The 19,173-nt window shown below is 35.4% G+C and overlaps 1 protein-coding gene across 7 annotated transcripts in view; it reads left to right on the top strand.

Annotated features, from left to right (window-relative positions):
• The window catches only part of AGPS (alkylglycerone phosphate synthase), a 133,574-nt gene that overhangs the window by 45,493 nt on the left and 68,908 nt on the right, over nucleotides 1-19,173 (top strand). For 3 of the 7 annotated variants that reach the window (XM_027964810.3, XM_042243675.2, XM_060409732.1), the window contains 6 exons: nucleotides 1,971-2,091; nucleotides 2,182-2,256; nucleotides 4,963-5,034; nucleotides 6,441-6,520; nucleotides 7,680-7,760; nucleotides 17,625-17,750. In XM_027964810.3, coding sequence (XP_027820611.1) covers nucleotides 1,971-2,091; nucleotides 2,182-2,256; nucleotides 4,963-5,034; nucleotides 6,441-6,520; nucleotides 7,680-7,760; nucleotides 17,625-17,750 — 555 coding nt within the window. The remainder of the gene's footprint in view (nucleotides 1-1,970; nucleotides 2,092-2,181; nucleotides 2,257-4,962; nucleotides 5,035-6,440; nucleotides 6,521-7,679; nucleotides 7,761-17,624; nucleotides 17,751-19,173) is intronic. The other 4 variants (XM_060409730.1, XM_042243676.2, XM_060409731.1 and 1 more) reach the window with 2 other exon arrangements.

Below are 19,173 nucleotides of genomic sequence, written 5' to 3'. Positions count from 1 at the left end.
CCTTTAAACTGTATTAAGCTAATGAAATAGCATTTCTTTATATAATTATAATGTTTATTATTTATTACTTACTATGGTATAGTATTCTGTATATCCCTTTGTGTATAACTTCCATAAGTGCAGAGGCTATGATTTATACTATATTATCCACTATATTCAACATATTATTAAGGACTGTAGATATTTAGTGAGTGCTTATTTTGTTTATTTATAAGTCCACAGTTACATTTTATTCTTCTACTTAATTAGACTAAACATCTAATTCCTACCTCTCCCAAAGCAAATTCTTTTAACCTTTCTTTAAAAAAATCTCTTCTACTTCCTTAATTTTTTCTGTGGTTTTTTTTTTTTTTTTTGCGGCAAGGAATGCGACTTTATTAAGAGAGCTGGCTGGCTGAGAAGATGGCAGACTAATGTCTCAAAATAACCATCTTCTCTTTCTGTGTTTTGACTATTTGTTTTACTTTTTTTTTTTTGTCACTGATACCATCTATGTATCATATCCAGAAAATTTACCAGTTTTACATGCACTTCTTTTTTTCTGGTTTAAGCCATTTCAGGTTTCAGGAACGTAACAAAATTAGTAATCTGTATGTTTTAGCAAGATTCTTTTGGTCATTTCTTTCCACTATAGGTTAATTCCATGAGGTCAGTTTTTTGGGTTTAACTCACTGCTGTATCACCAGGGCCCTATAGCACATGTGCAAGAAATATTTATTATATAACTGAATATTGAATATAGAACATTAATAAGATATTTAAGGCTATGTAAGTATTTTTCTTTACATATTCTTATATTTTAGTTTTTCCAAATACTATACCATAGCTTTTTTAACATAACAGATTTGATTTGGTTAGCCAACTTTTCCTATATGCTGCTGCTGCTGCTAAGTCGCTTCAGTCGTGTCTGACTCTGCAACCCCAGAGATGGCAGCCTACCAGGCTCCCCCGTCCCTGGGATTCTCCAGGCAAGAACAGTGGAGTGGGTTGCCATTTCCTTCCCCAATGCATGAAAGTGAAAAGTGAAAGTGAAGTTGCCCAGTTGTGTCCGTTTCTTAGCAATCCCATGGACTGCAGCCTACCAGGCTCCTCCATCCCTGGGATTTTCCAGGCAACAGTACTAGAGTGGGGTGCCATTGCCTTCTCCATCCTATATGGTAGGCATGATAATAGGTGCTTTTCACAAAAATTACCACATTTAACTCTCCTTCCTTATGGCAGTTGTATACATTTGATGGTGATAATCTCATTTAACAGTTGAAGAAACCAAGGCTCAAAGAAGTTGGGTGAGCCAGTGTCACATAGCTTTAAAGTTGAATACTTGTTAGTTGAAATTAAGTATCAAGTTTATGTTGTGAGTTTTAAAGCAGGCCTATAAAAATGGGTTTACTTCTTATTGGGAGGCTTTTTGCTGCTCATTCTGAAATGGTAAATTTTATCTACAGATGAAATGTAGATAATGCAGAAGTTAACTATCTATATCCCAGTCTCTCTAGTTTAAAATTGAAGATTTCAGACTTTTCTATCTTCTTAATTGTAATCTTTATTTTTATTATATTTATTTGTTTTTGACCACACCATGTGGCATAGGGGATCTTACTTATTAGCCCTCTGATCAAGGATTGAACCTATGCCCCCTGCAGTGAGAGCATGGAGTCTTAACCACTGGACTGCCGGGGAAGTCTCCTTAATTGTTGACTTTAGAAATAATGAAAAGATAGGATATAGAAGCAAAAGAGAAAACATAAGGCTGTTATAACTTATGTTACAGAATGTAGTTTTTAAGACCATTTGTAATTGGTTACTGTCACAGAGTTGGTTTCCATATGTATTATTTATTATTTTTCTATGCTTCTGTCCTAGTTCAGATGTTTAAAAAAAAAAATTCATGTTTTATAGTCACTTCTCTGTAACATTTAAAATTTTTATTTTTTAGAAATAAGTAAAAAAAAAACAATTTTATTTTCTAGGCATCCTTAAATCCTAGTGATACACCTCCTTCTATTGTAAGTGAAGATTTTCTTCATGACCTTAAAGAAACTAATATTTCATATTCACAAGAAGCAGATGATCGAGTATTTAGAGCTCATGGTAAGCAACTTCATATAAATCCTATTTAGTTTTAAGTTTAAAATTTCCTTTAAGATATTTTTACATTTTCTTTTTTAAATCACAAAACAGGTCATTGTCTTCATGAGATATTTTTGCTCAGGGAAGGAATATTTCAGAGAATTCCTGACATAGTTTTATGGCCAAGTAAGTGCCTGTTTTTCTTTGTGTTATTAATTTAGTATTGTTAAACTTTAAGTAAATTTAGTATTGGAAATAGGTACTTTTAAACATATGAGCTGTAAAAAATATAGATAGCTATATTTTTAGAGTTTCAGTTCAGTTCAGTTCAACTGACTCTTTGCCACCCCATGAATTGCAGCGTGCCATGCCTCCCTGTCCATCACCAACTCCCGGAGTTTACCCAAACTCAAGTGCATGGAGTCGGTGATGCCATCCAGCCATCTCATCCTCTGTCATCCCCTTCTCCTCCTGCCCGCAGTCCCTCCCAGCATCAGGGTCTTTTCCAATGAGTCAACTCTTCGCATGAGGTGGCCAAAGTATTGGAGTTTCAGCCTCAGCATCAGTCCTTCCAATGAACACCTAGAACTGATCTCCTTTAGGATGGAATGGTTGGATCTCCTTGCAGTCCAAGGGACTCTCAAGAGTCTTCTCCAACACCACAGTTCAAAGGCATCAATTCTTCAGTGCTCAGCTTTCTTCACAGTCCAACTCTCACATCCATACATGACCACTGGAAAAACCATAGCCTTGACTAGATGGACCTTAGTTGGCAAAGTAATGTCTCTGCTTTTGAATATGCTGTCTAGGTTGGTCATAACTTTTCTTCCAAGGAGTGAGAGTCTTTTAATTTCATGGCTGCAGTCACCATCTGCAATGATTTTGGAGCCCCCCAAAATTAAGTCTTGACACTGTTTCCACTATTTCCCATGGAGTGATGGGACCAGATGCCATGATCTTCATTTTCTGAATGTTGAGCTTTAAGCCAACTTTTTCACTCTCCTCTTTCACTTTCATCAAGAGGCTCTTTAGTTCTTCTTCACTTTCTGCCATAAGGGTGGTGTCATCTGCATATCTGAGGTTATTGATATTTCTCCTGACAATCTTGATTCCAGCTTGTGGTTCATCCAGCCCAGCGTTTCTCATGATGTACTCTGCGTATAAGTTAAATAAGCAGGGTGACAATATACAGCCTTGACATATTCCTTTTCCTATTTGGAACCAGTCTGGTGTTCCATGTCCAGTTCTAACTGTTGCTTCCTGAACTGCATAAAGGTTTCTCAAGAGGCAGGTCAGGTGGTCTGGTATTCCCATCTCTTGGAGAATTTTCCACAGTTTCCTGTGATCCACACAGTCAAAGGCTTTGGCATAGTCAATAGAGCAGAAATAGATGTTTTTCTGGAACTCTCTTGCTTTTTCCATGATCCAGCAGATGTTGGCAATTTGATCTCTGGTTCCTCTGCCTTTTCTAAATACAGCTTGAACATCAGGAAGTTCACGGTTCATGTATTGCTGAAGCCTGACTTGGAGAATTTTGAGCATTAGTTTACTAGCATGTGAGATGAGTACAATTGTGCAGTAGTTTGAGCATTCTTTGGCATTGCCTTTCTTTGGGATTGGAATGAAAACTGACCTTTTCCAGTCCTGTGGCCACTGCTGAGTTTTAGAGTTCACTGCAGGTCATATAATTCTTAATATGATCATCCTGAATGGTTTTAATGATTAATTTTGTTGTTGATGACTAAATCTTCATTTAATATGTATATATCCTTTTAAGAAGTCAGTAGAAAAATATATTTTTGGCTAATTTGAAAGCTTAATAAAATTATTATCGATCAATGATATATTCAGATGCATAGAAACTTTTATTAAGATAATTGATTACTGCAAACTGATGAGTACTTTGTTGATATCAACTTGTGGGGTAAAAATTAATGGTGTTCAAATAATGAAGCAAGTTGTTTAATATAGGTATTGTCTTTGATATAAATAATTAAATTTTGAGAAAATAATTTTATTTAGGGATATGACTTGAGATGGAAGGTGGATGAGCTTTCTGCTGTTATTTAGCTCTTACTGATGACTAGGCCCTGTATTTATATGTATAATCTTTATATCCATCTCTTGTAGAAGAAATTTTAAAGCAGAGTAAGTATATTGCGTCTTACTGTCCATAATCACCTTGTAAGAAGTTCTGCTAATCTTCTTTTCCATTTTTCTCTTCAGATTCCATAAAAGGAATATATAGAGTATTTTATTTTTTGAAAAATTACCTCATATATGAACTTTTAGTTCTTAGATGTGATCTTTTTCCTTTTCAGGGAGTATCTGAGGGAAAAGTCCTGCTTTAATTCTGTGATAGGAAGGAGGTTGACATACACAGGAAGAAAATGATCTGTTTGAGTAGTGTATTGGTGCCTAAATCAAAGTTTTGTTCTGTTGACTCTTTCAGTATAAGAACTTCTTGGGAAGTTTCCAAGAAGTTTGTTTCGCAACATGTTGTCATTTCACTGAGGTCTTTGTTAAACTTTAATGTAAATTTCCATTGGGTAATAAGGTTCAAATTTTTCTCTGCAAGAAGGCAAGTTTTGAGACAGTAAGGCAATTTGAGACAATGTGGTATTCCCTACAGTGGAGGTGAGTTTCTCATCTTGCAGTTTGAATATCTATGTACTATGTATGTGTGTATGCTGTGTAGATATTTAAACTGCAAAATGTATAAAATTATTTAAAAATGAAAAGTTAAAGATAAAAAATAGTTTTAGAATAGTGATTTAATGTGTTCATGAGTGAATAAATGAAGAAGTTTATTACACTTTAGACCCTTGTATTGCAATATTACCCAGAGTTTTTTCATGTTCGGGATTAATTTATTTTCCCTTTTTTCAACAGCATGTCATGATGATGTAGTTAAGATTGTGAATCTAGCGTGCAAATATAACCTTTGTATCATACCAATTGGTGGTAGGTATTGTGCCTTTTGAATTTTATTGTGATGTAAAGTTGTTCTATTTTAAATATTTGTGCATTCCCACTGAAAATAAGTATTCTTATAGTTATGATATGGTTATCCTGAAAAATTGGCTTATGCTGCTCATTTCTGTTCTCAGTAGATCTACCTAAACCGTTTGAGATATGATTTACCCTAGTTTGTGGCTTCTTTCCCATATGGATTCTAACTGAAGCTCTGACTTACTGCCTAAATAAGAAAATGTGCCTTCTTTAGTAATTACTTTCTAACCTTTATCTTAATGGAGAGAATATTATTTTTTCAAAGACTAGCTATACCCAACATAAATCTTTGAGGAGGGATATGCATATGTAAAAGATCAACCAGGACAGTGATGACCAAATGAATAGTATCTTTTAATACTTAAAATTAACATTATTTTACATTTTAAAGCAAATTTAATCTCTCTTGATCATCCATCAACCATATTGTTTTAACAACTTCCACAAGCCAAAGGAGGTTGCCTTCACTGACTGAATTGGCATTAATGGAATGGAAATGGGACCCCTACACATCATAAGTTCCAGACACCTTCTTCAGCTGGTACTTCCTGTTGAATTCCTGTACAAAAGCATTACAGTGCCACTTTTAATGAAATAGTTTTCTGATTTCAAATGACTTTGACAAGAAATAGTGGTCACTGGTCATAGCCATGTTCTTAATATTATCATACCTTGAAAAATTAAGTTGAACCTTGTAGGTAAACACCCCCTATAATTCTTACCTGTGTCAAGGTGACTTCCATGTGTATTCTGTCCAAAACATATGAAAGTACCTATTAAAGATTTATTCTGATATATGATTATACAGATCTGGTTAAGAATTGAGAATACTATATTGTTCTATACTGTTATCAAGAAAGCATTTTTCCTTTGACAACAAATGTTAAGGAATATATTCTAATTTGTTGAGGTCTTTTTGTATGGAAATATAAGACAGTATTTTAAACGATAATTGAATCTCATAAATATAATAGAAAGGAGATAATGGTGTCTCTAGTTGTATAGAATGGGTATTTTTTTCTTTTATGCTGTCTCTCCACAGTAATCATTAGCTTAGAACTTCTCTAATTATGTTTTTGGAGTTCCACAAATTGTTAGGGGCTTCACTTGAGTGTGCCCAAGGGATGGAGCCATGTCCCATTGCTTTCAGCTCCATAATATTTCTTCATTTTGGCACGCACCATAAAATAAAGGTGAGTTTACTTTTAGTGTGTTAGTATTTGCCAATTACATTTTGCAAAGTAGAAATAGGTATTTTTCCTAGTGGGCCTATTTGTATACTTTGTATTAGGGATTTGCCCTAGATATGTAGCTAAAAAATAATATTTAAGCATAGTTATTGTCTTCTATTTTGGCAGGAGGAACAAGTGTTTCATATGGCCTGATGTGTCCTGCAGATGAGACAAGAACAATTATTTCTTTAGACACTTCACAAATGGTATATGATAACATAAGATGTGTTTGAAGATAGTGTTTGGGTTTAAAAGTTTTCTTTATGGCTCAATCTTAGTTGTTTTTTAAAAAGTATATTGTCCATTTTGTTTAAAATTCTTTTCCTCATTTTATCTTTGTTTTCAGATCTCTAAAAGCTAAGGTCACTCTTAGTCATATACCTTGATGAATTCTACCAAATTAACATATGAAATTGATAATTTGAAAAGCATGAATTGAAATTGTGATACAATAGATGACCTGATTTGTATTATTAAAAAACAAATAATATTAGTCAATGTTAATTCGAGTCATCAAAACTTAATTGTTTCCCAAATTTTTACTAATGCTATTGCACTTTGCTTTTGGAAGGACAGAGGGGCTACTTAAGATTAAAATTAGGAAAGTGAAGTGAAGTCACTCAGTCGTGTCCGACTCTTTGCAACCCCATGGACTGTAGCCTACAAGGCTCTTCCGTCCATGGGATTTTCCAGGCAAGAATACTGGAGTGGATTGCCATTTAAAGGAACTATTAATTTTAGGATTATTTCTTGAAATTTTGGTTCATTATGGTCTGAGTTGGCCCTTGTGCTACTTAAGTTGAGAGAATAACATTTCTAGTCCCTAAATAATTATTTACATTTGTCATATTGACTTTATCTTTTTTCCTCTACTGTTTTTAAAGCAAATCTTGATGGCATACTACTTTATACCAAGTATTTCTGTGTATTTCTTTTAAAAAGGACTTTTTCTTACTATGTTATCACTTCTGAGAAAATTAAAAGTAAATCCTTATGTCATTTAGTATCCAGTCCATGTTCGTTTTCCAGTTATCTCAAAACTGTCTTTATTTTATAATTCATTGTATGAAGAGGGATTCAGACAAGGCCCACGTTAGCTTTTGGTGGTGGTTTCTTTTAGTCTCATTTAATCTGAGACCTTCCTCCTCCTTTTATGAGTGTCTATGTTTTAAACCAACTCCTGTGCAGTATACTGCCTGTGTTACTAACTCTGTGATGTTGTATAGTCAGGGACAAGTGGCGCTTTCTAGTGTGGGTACTGCTACTTAATTTCTGTCTTGTCACTTGATGCTTAGAGTTAGGAAGTTGTGTTTCCTGAGAAAGTGTCTGTTCATGGAGATGAGACTTTTTCTTCTTTTGCAACAGAATCGTATCCTCTGGGTTGATGAAAACAATCTGACAGCTCATGTAGAGGCTGGCATAACAGGACAAGAATTGGAAAGACAGGTATGTTACTTAAGATTTTCAAAACTGCTGTGTGCCTCCTCTATGAAAAAAGTACCTTTCACAGTATATTCGCTGACTCAGATTTTTCAGTTTTTGTTGTGGATCAGGTATTGATCTGGATGCTGTGAACTCCATAGTGAATAAGACACCCATCTCTTAACTTTGGAAAGCTTATGTTATGACAGAAAATTAGGTAAACAGACAATATAACTCAATGAGAATTGCTAGAAGGCAGCTAAATATGGGCTGTTCAGTTCAGTTCAGTCACTCATTCATGTCTGACTCTTTGCAACCCCATGAATCACAGCACGCAAGACCTCCCTGTCCATCACCATCTCCCGGAGTTCACCCAAACTCACGTCCATCGAGTCGGTGATGCCATCCAGCCATCCCATCCTCTGTCGTCTCCTTTTCCTCCTGCCCTCAATCCCTCCCAGCATCAGGGTCTTTTCCAATGAGTCAACTCTTTGCATGAGGTGGCCAAAGTACTGGCTTTCAGCTTTAGCATCAATCCTTCCAATGAACACTGAGGATGATCTCCTTTAGGATGGGCTGGTTGGATCTCCTTGCAGTCCAAGGGACTCTCAAGAGTCTTCTCCAACACCACAGTTCAAAAGCATCAATTCTTCGGTGCTCAGCTTTCTTCACAGTCCAACTCTCATCCATACATGACCACAGGAAAAACCATAGCCTTGACTAGACGGACCTTTGTTGGCAAAGTAATGTCTCTGCTTTTAAATATGCTGTCTAGGTTGGTCATAACTTTGCTTCCAAGGAGTAAGCGTCTTTTAATTTCATGGCTGCAGTCACCATCTGCAGTGATTTTGGAGCCCCCAGAAATGAAGTCTGACACTGTTTCCACTGTTTGCCCATCTATTTCCCATGAAGTGATGGGACCAGATGTCATGATCTTCGTTGGCTTTAAGCCAACTTTTTCACTCTCCTCTTTCACTTACATTAAGAGGCTTTTTAGTCCTTCTTCACTTTCTGCCATAAGGGTGGTGTCCTTTGCATATCTGAGGTTATTGATATTTCTCCCGGCAATCTTGATTCCAGCTTGTGCTTCCTCCAGCCCAGCGTTTCTCATGATGTACTCTGCATATAAGTTAAATAAGCAGGGTGACAATATACAACCTTGATGTCCTCCTTTTCCTATTTGGAACCAGTCTGTTGTTCCATGTCCAGTTCTGACTGTTAAGGCTCATCAAATGAGGTTCAAAGGGGAGTTGGAGACGGTATCATAGAGAGCTTGGCATTTAAAATGAAACTTCAGGGTAAATCAGAGTGAGAAGGAAATATGGGGATGGAGAGAACAATCCAGTCAGAGGAAGCATGTGTGGAAGCTTTATAGGCAGCTGTTTCTTGAGGGGGTCTGCAGGTAGCTGAGTATGGCTGAGACCTAGGCTGTGTGTAACGGAGAATACACATTCTTTGTGCTTGTATTCTGGATGAGTATACATATAGTTGGGCTTCCCTTGTGGTTCTGCTGGTAAAGAATCTCCCTACAATGCAGGAGACCTGGGTTTGATCCCTGGGTTGGAAAGATCCCCTGGAGAAGGGAAAGGCTACCTACTCCAATATTTGGGACTGGAGAATTCCATGGACTATACAGTCCATGGGGTCGGAAAGAGTCAGACACGACTGAGTGACTTTCACTTTCTTTCATACATTTAGTAGTGGTAGAGGATGAAGCCAGGTCAATACGAAGAGGTTAGATCATAAAGTTTGAACTTTGCCTTTGTACTTAGATAGTTCTTGTATACTACTGTGTGGAGGATGGATGGACACATAAAGGCAGATAAAGTGGCTGCTGCAGTAATTTGGGCAAGGGCTGATAGTGACTTGAAATAAAGTAGTAAAAATGGAGCAAAATAGAGTAAATTGGACATAGAATTTTCAGAAATTAATAAATTTGATCAGTTGGTTGGTATTTGCTATTCATTTAAATTTTCAGTGACTAATTTTACTGAAAACTGCTTATGTCATGAATAAGTGAAACTGTTAGAGTCCTTATATACTTTTGGGATCCTAATGAATTTTAGGAAACTTGAGGTTCTCTTCATGGAGTCTAGGCAGGTCATTATTAAAATGTATTGGTTCCTTCAGCCCTTTAAAATATGGTCAAGATAATTGTAACTCAGCTTTTGCAAACAAAATTTAAAAAGTCCAATTTGCTAACTATGAACTGAATGTTTTGTTCAGTTTGGATTACAGAGACCCCCTCCTTAACGGAACATAGCAATGTGACATGCTTGTTGATCTCTTTATTGTCTTTTCCCTCATTTCATGGTAAAGACTTGAAGGCAGTTGGTGGGTGTATGTGTGCGCGTGCTGTCTTTCAGTCGTGTTTGACTCTTTGCGACCCTATCGACTGTAGCCTGCCAGGCTCCTCTCTCCATGGGATTATCCCAGTAAGAATACTGGAGTGGGTTGTCCAGTGATCAATTATGGATGAAAGGCTTTGAAAAAAAGTATTAAACTTTTATCTTTCTTTTTTTAAATTTAATGCACTAAGGTACAGAGAACTAGATAAAATTGAACGTATTCATTGAGGCATTAAAGATCTTCAGTAAGTCAAGGTTTTATAAATTCAAGGTAATTAGATTTGTTAATTATTATACTTTATAATTAACTTCATGGGTTGAATAATAGCATTTAATGAAAAATGTAAAAAGACCTGTTTAGTCTTCTGTTGCTCTGAGAGGCATTATCAACACAGCAGGTTTTTTTTAACAAAGGATGGCCTTTCATGTCTATAATTTTATATCCTTTATTTCAGCATTTGATATAGTATTTTAACCTTTCCAAGATTTTTTGTAAAGGTTAGAATTAAAATTCAAGGAACATATTTCCTTGAAATTTAAATGACATTTTACTAGACTAGGAACTTTTAATATTTTACTTACTAGTTCATTTCCTTAAATGCCAACACAGAACATTTCTTTTTGCCTCTGGTAGACTTTAAAATAGTTTCTACAGCTGTATTGATCCTCGTTCAGGTTCTTCCTCACTTATGCTTCTGTATCCTTCAGTTTCTTCTTCAGCTGAGGTAACTGACTGAAAACTTGCTGCTTTTTCATTCTAAAAGTTTTTAAATGACACAAATATAGTAGGTGGGTAGCGCAGATTTTCATCTTTTTAACTTGTAAATTACATTGATTTTAATATGTGTGAAATTTAAGGGAGGTCACTAAATGTCAGTTATGGATTTTGGGAATTTGTTTCTATGTTTATTAACTCTTTGGCTACTTAATTTTACTAGTTAGTAGTCTAGGGATATATGACTTATGATTTTCCCCACCTCTGGATGCATTTCTCTATGCCTCAATTTCTTTATAAAATGGAAATAATGATTCCTGTTTCATAAAGTTTTTGTTGAGATGAAATAAGTTAATAATGTAAAGTGCTTAGAACTTTTATTTATTTCACTAATTTTTACTGAGTACTGTTTGCTTCATTCAAGGATAGCTGATTTTAAATATTCCTTCTGTATGCCAGACTCCAATATTTATATCACCTCAGACTTTCTTGAATTCTAGACTTGCATATCCACTTGCTTAGTTGATATCTCTACTTGTATATGTAATAGACATTTTAAACTCAAAATTTTAAAAATTGAATTTAAGTTTTCCCTCCTCAATTTGCTTATTCTATGGCCTTCTCAATCCCAGTTGGTGATAGTTTAATTCTTTGGGCAGCTTGAGCTAAAATCTTGAGTCGTTTTCTTTTATTTTGTTTTATAACAGTTTCATTGAGATATACTTGTCACACAGTAAATTGCAGTGGTTTAAAATGTGCAACTTGATGAGATTTGGTATATGACTACAAGCATGAAACCATTACTGCAGTCAAGATGTAGAACACACGCGCCAGCCAACCCCAAAAGTTTCCTTTTGGCCTCTTTATATTTCTCTCCATCTCATCTTTACTATATCCCTGTCAGTCTCTGATATGCTTTTTGTCACTGTAGGTTTATTTAAATATCCTATAATTTTGTTAAAATCAAAGCACATATCCTATTTTTTTTCCAGGGGTGGGGTGTAAAAACCTCAATAGAACTGTTTAAATTTTTTAAAGTAAGAAATAAAGGCATACAGATTGGAAAGGAAGAAGAAAAATTGTCCTCATTCACAAAGGACATGATTATCTGTGTAGTAAATCTAATGGGAGCTAAAACTTTTAGAGCTAGTTAGTAAATTTAGTAAGATTGCTAGATTTAAAAGCTATATACACAAATCAGTTTTATTTCTGTATACTAATAAAAAATCAGAAATTGGAAAATTTTAAAATACCACTTATATTATAAAATATATATATAATACTTAGGAAAAATCTATTAAAAATATGAAATACTGGGACTTCTCTGGTGGTCCAGTGATTTAAACTCCATGCTCGCAATACAGGGAGCTGGGATTCGATCCCTGGTCACAGAAGTAGATTCCACATGCTGCAGTGAAGATCTGAAGACCTGGCATGATGCAGCTAAGACCCAGAGTGGTCAAATAGATACATTAAACATTTTTTAAAAGATATGAAATACTTGAATACTAAAAACCACAAGACCCAGCTGAGAGAAATAAACAGACCTAAAATAAACCTAAAGCTATACCATGTTCATGGGTCAGAAGATTTCAGTATTATTATTGGTTCTCCCCAAATTGATGTCTAGAATTGATGCAATCCCAATCAAAATCCCAAGAGACTTTTTTTTTTTTAAGAAATTGATAAGGTGATTATAAATTCCATATGAAAATACTAAGAACCTAGAACAGAAAATAGAGTGTTTTATATTAGGAGTGGATTTTGGATTTTGTCAAATGCTTTTTATATTTCTTGAAGTGGAGGATGAGGTGATTTCAGGCCTTTCTTTTTTTTTAATATATAATTTAAAATTTTTATTTTATTTATTTATTTTTGACTTTGTTGGGTCTTTGTTGCTTTGCATGAGCTTTCTCTGGTTAGTGGCAAGCGGGATACTGTTTGTCAGGGTGTGCCAGCTTCTCATCGTGGTGACTTTTCCTGTTGCAGAGCAAAGGCTCCAGGCATGTGGGCTTCAGTAGTTTCAGCACACAGTCTCAGTAGTTGCAGCTCGCGGGCCCTAGAGCATAGCGAACTTAAGTAGTTGCAGCACATGGGTTTTGTAGTTGTGACTCAGTTCCGAAGCATGGGCTCAGTAGTTGTGGCGCTTGGGCTTAATTGCCTCATGGCATATAGAATCTTCCCAAACCAGAGATGGAACCTGTGTCCCCTGCATTGGCAGGCAGCTTCTTATCCACTGTGCCACCAGAGAAGCCTGAGGCCTTTCTTCTTAATATAGGTTTTATAGTACTATAAATTTCTCCCAACTACTGCTTTAGTGGTGTTCCACAAATTTTGATATGTCTTCTCATTTTCATTCATTTCAAAATATTGTCTACTTCCCTTTTGATTTTTTTTCTTTGACCCGTAGGTACTTACATGTTGTTGTTTAGTTTGCAATTTTGGGGGGATTTTTTTTCAAACATCTTTCTGTTACTGATTTCTCTGTTAATTCTCTTGTGTTCAGAAAACATTCTTTATATGACCTAAAGCATATCAAATTAATTGATATTTGTTTTATGGCCTACAACATGGTCTACCTTGTAAGTATACCATGGACACTTGAAAAGAATTTGTCTTCTGCTGCTGTTGGTTGGAGTAGTCTATAAAGTCAAATTGATTTATAGTGTTGTTTAGGTCTTCTGTATTAAAAACTTTTTCTTTTGTTTACTTGTTATATCAATTATTGACAGAAGGAAATTTTAACTTCCAGTTATTACTGTAGATCTATTTTTTCTTGCAGTTCTATCAGTTTCACTTCATATATTTTAAAGCTTTGTTATTGGGAGAATAAATGCTTGGGATTGTTATAGCTTTGTTATTATGAAATTACTTTCCTTCTTTCTGATGGCATTTTTTGCTCTGAAGTCTACTTTATCTGATGTTAAAACAGCCATTCCTGTTTTCACTGTTGCTGGCATGGTATATATTTTTCCTTTTTCCATTTTTAAACTTTTTACTAATTTATATTTTTATATTTACAGTGCTTTTCTTATAAGTAGCTAACAGTTGCTTTTTCCTTTTTATCTAACCTGACAGTCTCTGTCTTTTAATTGCAGTGGTTAGACCATTTCCTGTCATTGTGGTTTGTTGATATGGTTCAGTTGAAGTCTGTCATCTTGCCATTTGTTTTTTATCTTACCTACCTGTTTTTTCTCCTTTTCCACTTTTTACTGCCTTTTTTTGGATTGAGTTTTGTATAATGATACCATTTTATCTTTTTTGTTATTTTAAGGATTGTTTCAGGTTTTATCGTATATATCTTTAACTTAAAACAGTCTACTTTCAGGTGGTAATATAATATTTAGCATTTAGCATAAAACACATGAAATATTATGTTTCTTATCTCTATGCCATTGTCACGTGTTCTACTTTGATAATTTTATAATTTTTACCGAAATAGTAAGTCATCACCTAAAGATATTTAAACAATAAGAAATCATCTTTTATATTTACCCATCTAGTTGTTTTGTTTTTTGTCGCTTAGTCATGTCCAACTCTTGCAAACCCGTGGACTGTCAGGCTGCTCTGTCCATGGGTTTTCCTAGGCAACTCATTGGAGTTAGTTGCCATTTCCTTTTCCAGGGGATCTTCTCAATCCAGGGATCAAACCCACATCTCCTTCATTAGCAGGCGGGTTCTTTACCACTGAGCCACCAGGGAAGTCCCTAGTTACCCTTTATGATGCCTTTAATTCAGTCTGGTGATATTTTCTTTCTGCTTGAAGAGCTTGTTTTAAATATTTATATCTTTAGTGTGGGTCTGCTGTTGATGAATTTTTCTACATTTGTCTGAAAATATCTTTGTTTCATTTTTTTTAAATAGTCTATTTTTTTTAGAGCAATTTTAGGTTTAAAACAAAATTGAGAGGGAGGTACAGAGATTTCCTATATGCCTGTGCATGCATGCCTAGCCTCCCCCAATATCAACATCACTCACAAGAATGGTAGATTTCTTTTTTTTGAATTTATTTATAAATTCTCAGAATTTATTCATGTTGTAACTGGAAGTTTGTACCTTTTGACCAATATTGTCGCATTTCCCCCACCCTTTCATCCCATGATAACCACCAGTCCGTGCTCTGTTTCTTTGAGTTCAGCTTTTTTAGATTCCCCATACAAATGATACAATGACATCCTACATTGGCACATCATCATTACGGAAAGTCCTTAGTTTATTTTAGGGTTCTCTCATGGTGCTGTTCATTTGTGGGTTTGGACAAATGTTTAAATAATTGTTGCTGCTGCTGCTGCTAAGTCGCTTGAGTCGTGTCCGACTCTATGCGACCCCGTAGATGGCAGCTTACCAGGCTCCTCTGTCCTTGGGATTCTCCAGGCAAGAACGCTGGAGTGGGTTGCCATTTCCTTCTCCAGTGCATGAAAGAGAAAAGTGAAAGTGAAGTCGCTCAGTTGAGTACCCATCATTATAATGTCACTCAGAGTATTTTCACTTCCCTGCATTCTCTGTACTCTCCCTATTTATTTTCCACCCCCAACCCCTCGCCTCTGGCAACCATTGGTCTTTTTTTAAAAAAAAAATTTATTTAGTTCTTTGGCTGTGCCGGGGCTCAGTTGTAGCACGTGGGGTGTTCAGTATTCATTTGTGAAGCCTTGTGGCTTCTTTAGTTGCGGCATGTGAACTCTTGGATGCAGCATGTGGAATTAGTTCCCTGACCAGGAATCGAACCCACCCGCCCTGCGTTGGGAGCCCAGAGTCTTAGCCACCTGGGAAGTCGTCCACTGATTTTCTTGTTTCTGTAGTTTTGCCTTTTCCAGAATGTCATACAGTTGGAATCATAGAATATGTGGCCTTTTCAGATTGGCTTCTTTCACTTAGTAATATACGTTTCCTCCATGTCTTTTCGTGGCTTGATAGCTTTTTTCTTCTCAGCAGTAAATAATATTCAGTTATTTGAATGTTCCATAGTTTATCCATTCACCTACTGAAAGAGATCTCATTGCTTCCAAGTTTTGGCACTGATAAATAAAGCTGCTTTAAACATTGTGTGCAGGTTTTTATGAGGACATAAGTTTTCAACTCCTTGACTAAATAGATGGAGTATGATTGCTAGAGTATATTTAGTTTTGTAAGAAATTGTCAGTCTTCCAAAGTAGCTGTACCATTTTGCAGTCCCACCAGCACGGAGAGTTTCTGCTGCCACATATCCTCTCCAGCATCTGGTATTGTCAGTATTCTGGTTTTGGGCCATTCATTTGGAGGTGTAGTAGTATCTTGTTGTTTTAATTGTTATTTCTCTGATGACATATGATGTGGAACATCTTTTCATATGATTATTTGCTATTTTCAGTGAAATGTCTGTTAAGATCTTTGGTCTATTGTTTAATTGGATTTTTTCTTGTTTAGTTTCAAGAGTTCTGTGTGTGTGTGTGTGTTTGTGTATTTTTTACCTTCAGAAAAGTTGAAAGACAGTAGTCTTTTGAGAGTAAATAATATGGAGTAGGAACTGGTATCCCACTCCAGTGTTCTTACATAAAATATTCCATGGGTAGAGGAGACTGGCAGGCTACAGTCTATGGAGTCACATAGAGTCAAGACATGACTGAGCACAGCACAGTATGAATATAGATTGTTGGGATATGAATAAAGATTGTTGGGGAGTTAGGGAAGTATATTGGTCTGATGATCTCGATTTTAATGTTCAGTTTTGTATTTAAGCTACTTATTTATGAGTGGTTATTTACCTCTTAAAATTAAATAAACATATTGAATGTTTAGTGAAAGATTCCATTATTTAGTAATGTCTTTTTAAATCTTGTTTTCCAGCAACAGAATTAGACATGATAAATAATTTGCATTGCTTATCTGCAGAAGCTAACAAATTATATTTAGTCTACTCGACTTTCAAATTTTGGATTATAACTTGCATATGATACTTAAATACACAGTTGTAAACACAACTGACATATTCTACATCTCTGCATGGCTTACTTGAAAAACAGAAGCAGTTGCTTAATTGGATGACTATCAAAATGGTCAACACAGATTGATGGGCTTGAGTGCAGTAGACAGTGGGTATGCAGATGGTGGTGTCTGTACCGTTCGACATGAGATGGCTGAGCCTTTAAAATGATTTTAGTGGAATGGCTTTGGTGTTGTTGCAGTAAAGGGCATCCATTCAACCTCAGGTGCTGTGCAGATGGCAAAGCCAAGCTAATATAGAAAAATGAGAAACAAGTGACTATTTAATGTACAGGAATGCATGATCTGCATCACAAATAAATGATGGTATTACATGTAGGAAACCTAGCCAGATGGCTGTACATTAAAACACATGACTCCTTGAGAGATTTAAGTACAGGCAATTTGCTCAGATTTTCTGCAGGCCTGCTGCAGATTATATTAGGATAGGGAAAATAAGAGATTAAGTGCTTTATTTGTTGAAAGTGTTCAGGTGAAGCTGGCACTTATTTAAGTATAATCTGATGTCTATAGGTGTTTAAATTGTCTCTTTGTTGGAACAAGAAGTAAGAAGGGTAGTTGTCTTTTAAATGAAAGAATGTAAGGAGTATGATTGCCTGGTGAGCCTGTGGAAAATACAGCTGCCTCTTGGTTCATAGTTTTCAGTTTTGCGAAGTTTTCCACTAGGAAAAAGCTAAAAATATTTTTGGACAAGTATGATAAAAGTATTTCTTTATCTATTTAGGTTTTAATGAGTCCAGATAGCAAAGACACATGGAAATTCTAATGTGGAAAGAGTTAATGTGTTGAGTGCTGTGGAAAATGGGGCCATTTTCACTGGTAAAATATTACATTTTTGTTTTTCAGCTTAAAGAAAGTGGTTATTGTACAGGTCATGAACCAGATTCCCTGGAATTCAGCACTGTGGGAGGATGGGTATCTACTCGAGCATCAGGCATGAAGAAGAATATTTATGGCAATATTGAGGACTTGGTAAATTTTTTCTAGTTACTATATAATAATTGATTGGCCGATAGATTTTATTATAAAGTTGTTAAGCCATTAAAAATTGAGTTGAAGAGTCCCCTCAAAAGTATACCTCTTTTGATTATAATAACATTGACTATGCATTATAATCCAAACAGTTAAAAGACACAACTGTGGTCATTTAAGAGTGCTTCTTTTTGAGTGAATAATACCTAAGCTTTGTAGATGTTTTATCTGACTTATAAATACATATAAATTTTATTTTGCAAGACTTAGAGCCTTAGTCTTCAACTCTACCAAGATTTTAGTCTATTTAATTAGGTGGTCTGTCATTACTATTCTTTGGCCTTATGAGACATTATACTTATTTTTCTGAAAGAAAGTTTCTGTGTAGAATTAAAGAGCCCAGTGGAAAATGTTCTAGTTAGTGTAATGTTTTATGTACACATCACTTTGTTTTCACTGACCTGGTGTTATTGCTCTTGAGAGTTAGTGTGATAGGCATCCTAGCTAGGAATTCCGTATCATTTGTTCCATTTGTAGTTTTTACAGTGATTAATTTTGTGTCCTTGTGCAAATTGTTTCACCTTTCTAAACTTCAATTTCCTACAGTATAAAATAGAATGATGTTATTTGTTGTATAGAATTGCTATGAGAAATAAAGGACATAAAATGAAAACTCGTAGTGGAATCCCTGGCATGTAATAGGTACTTCATTCATGTTAGTTCCCTTTATCGTCAATATTTTGAAAACAATTTGAAAGATAATTTTTGAGACTATTAATGTGGTGTTCCTAACATTATTCTTAGAGCTGTTTAGCTTTGTTTTTCAACTCTAGCATTATAATTGGAGAAGGCAATGGCACCCCACTCCAGTACTCTTGCCTAGAAAATCCCATGGACGGAGGAGCCTGGAAGGCTCAAGTCCATGGGGTCGCTAGGAGTTGGACACGACTGAGCGACTTCACTTTCACTTTCATGCATTGGAGAAGGAAATGGCAACCCACTCCAGTGTTCTTGCCTGGAGAATCCCAGGGACGGGGGAGCCTGGCGGGCTGCCATCTCTGGGCTCGCACAGAGTCAGACACGACTGAAGGGACTTAGCAGCAGCAGCATTACAGAATTTTTATCATGCCTGTGTTGATAGAAATATCAAATTATTGATAAAATATATTGGTTCTTTGTAGTTAACACCCAACAATTTACGACTTTGTCTCTATAATGAACACTTTAAAAATATTTACATTATCTTTTTTTAATTGAAGATATTTTAGAAATCACATTTTGCAATTAAGATAACAAATTCAGTTTCAGAGGAGAGAATTTGATCCTTTTGCTATTAAATTATTAAAAGCTTTATCAAAGTTAAGCATATTTGATAGACTGCTACCTTTAGTACTGCTAAAGCATGTAATTTATTTTAATCCTT

This window comes from Ovis aries, chromosome 2, assembly GCF_016772045.2.
Source record: "Ovis aries strain OAR_USU_Benz2616 breed Rambouillet chromosome 2, ARS-UI_Ramb_v3.0, whole genome shotgun sequence".
In the NCBI taxonomy this organism is placed as follows: domain Eukaryota; kingdom Metazoa; phylum Chordata; class Mammalia; order Artiodactyla; family Bovidae; genus Ovis; species Ovis aries.
Note: the sequence above shows the minus strand (reverse complement) of the source record. Positions and strands in the feature narration are given on the sequence as shown.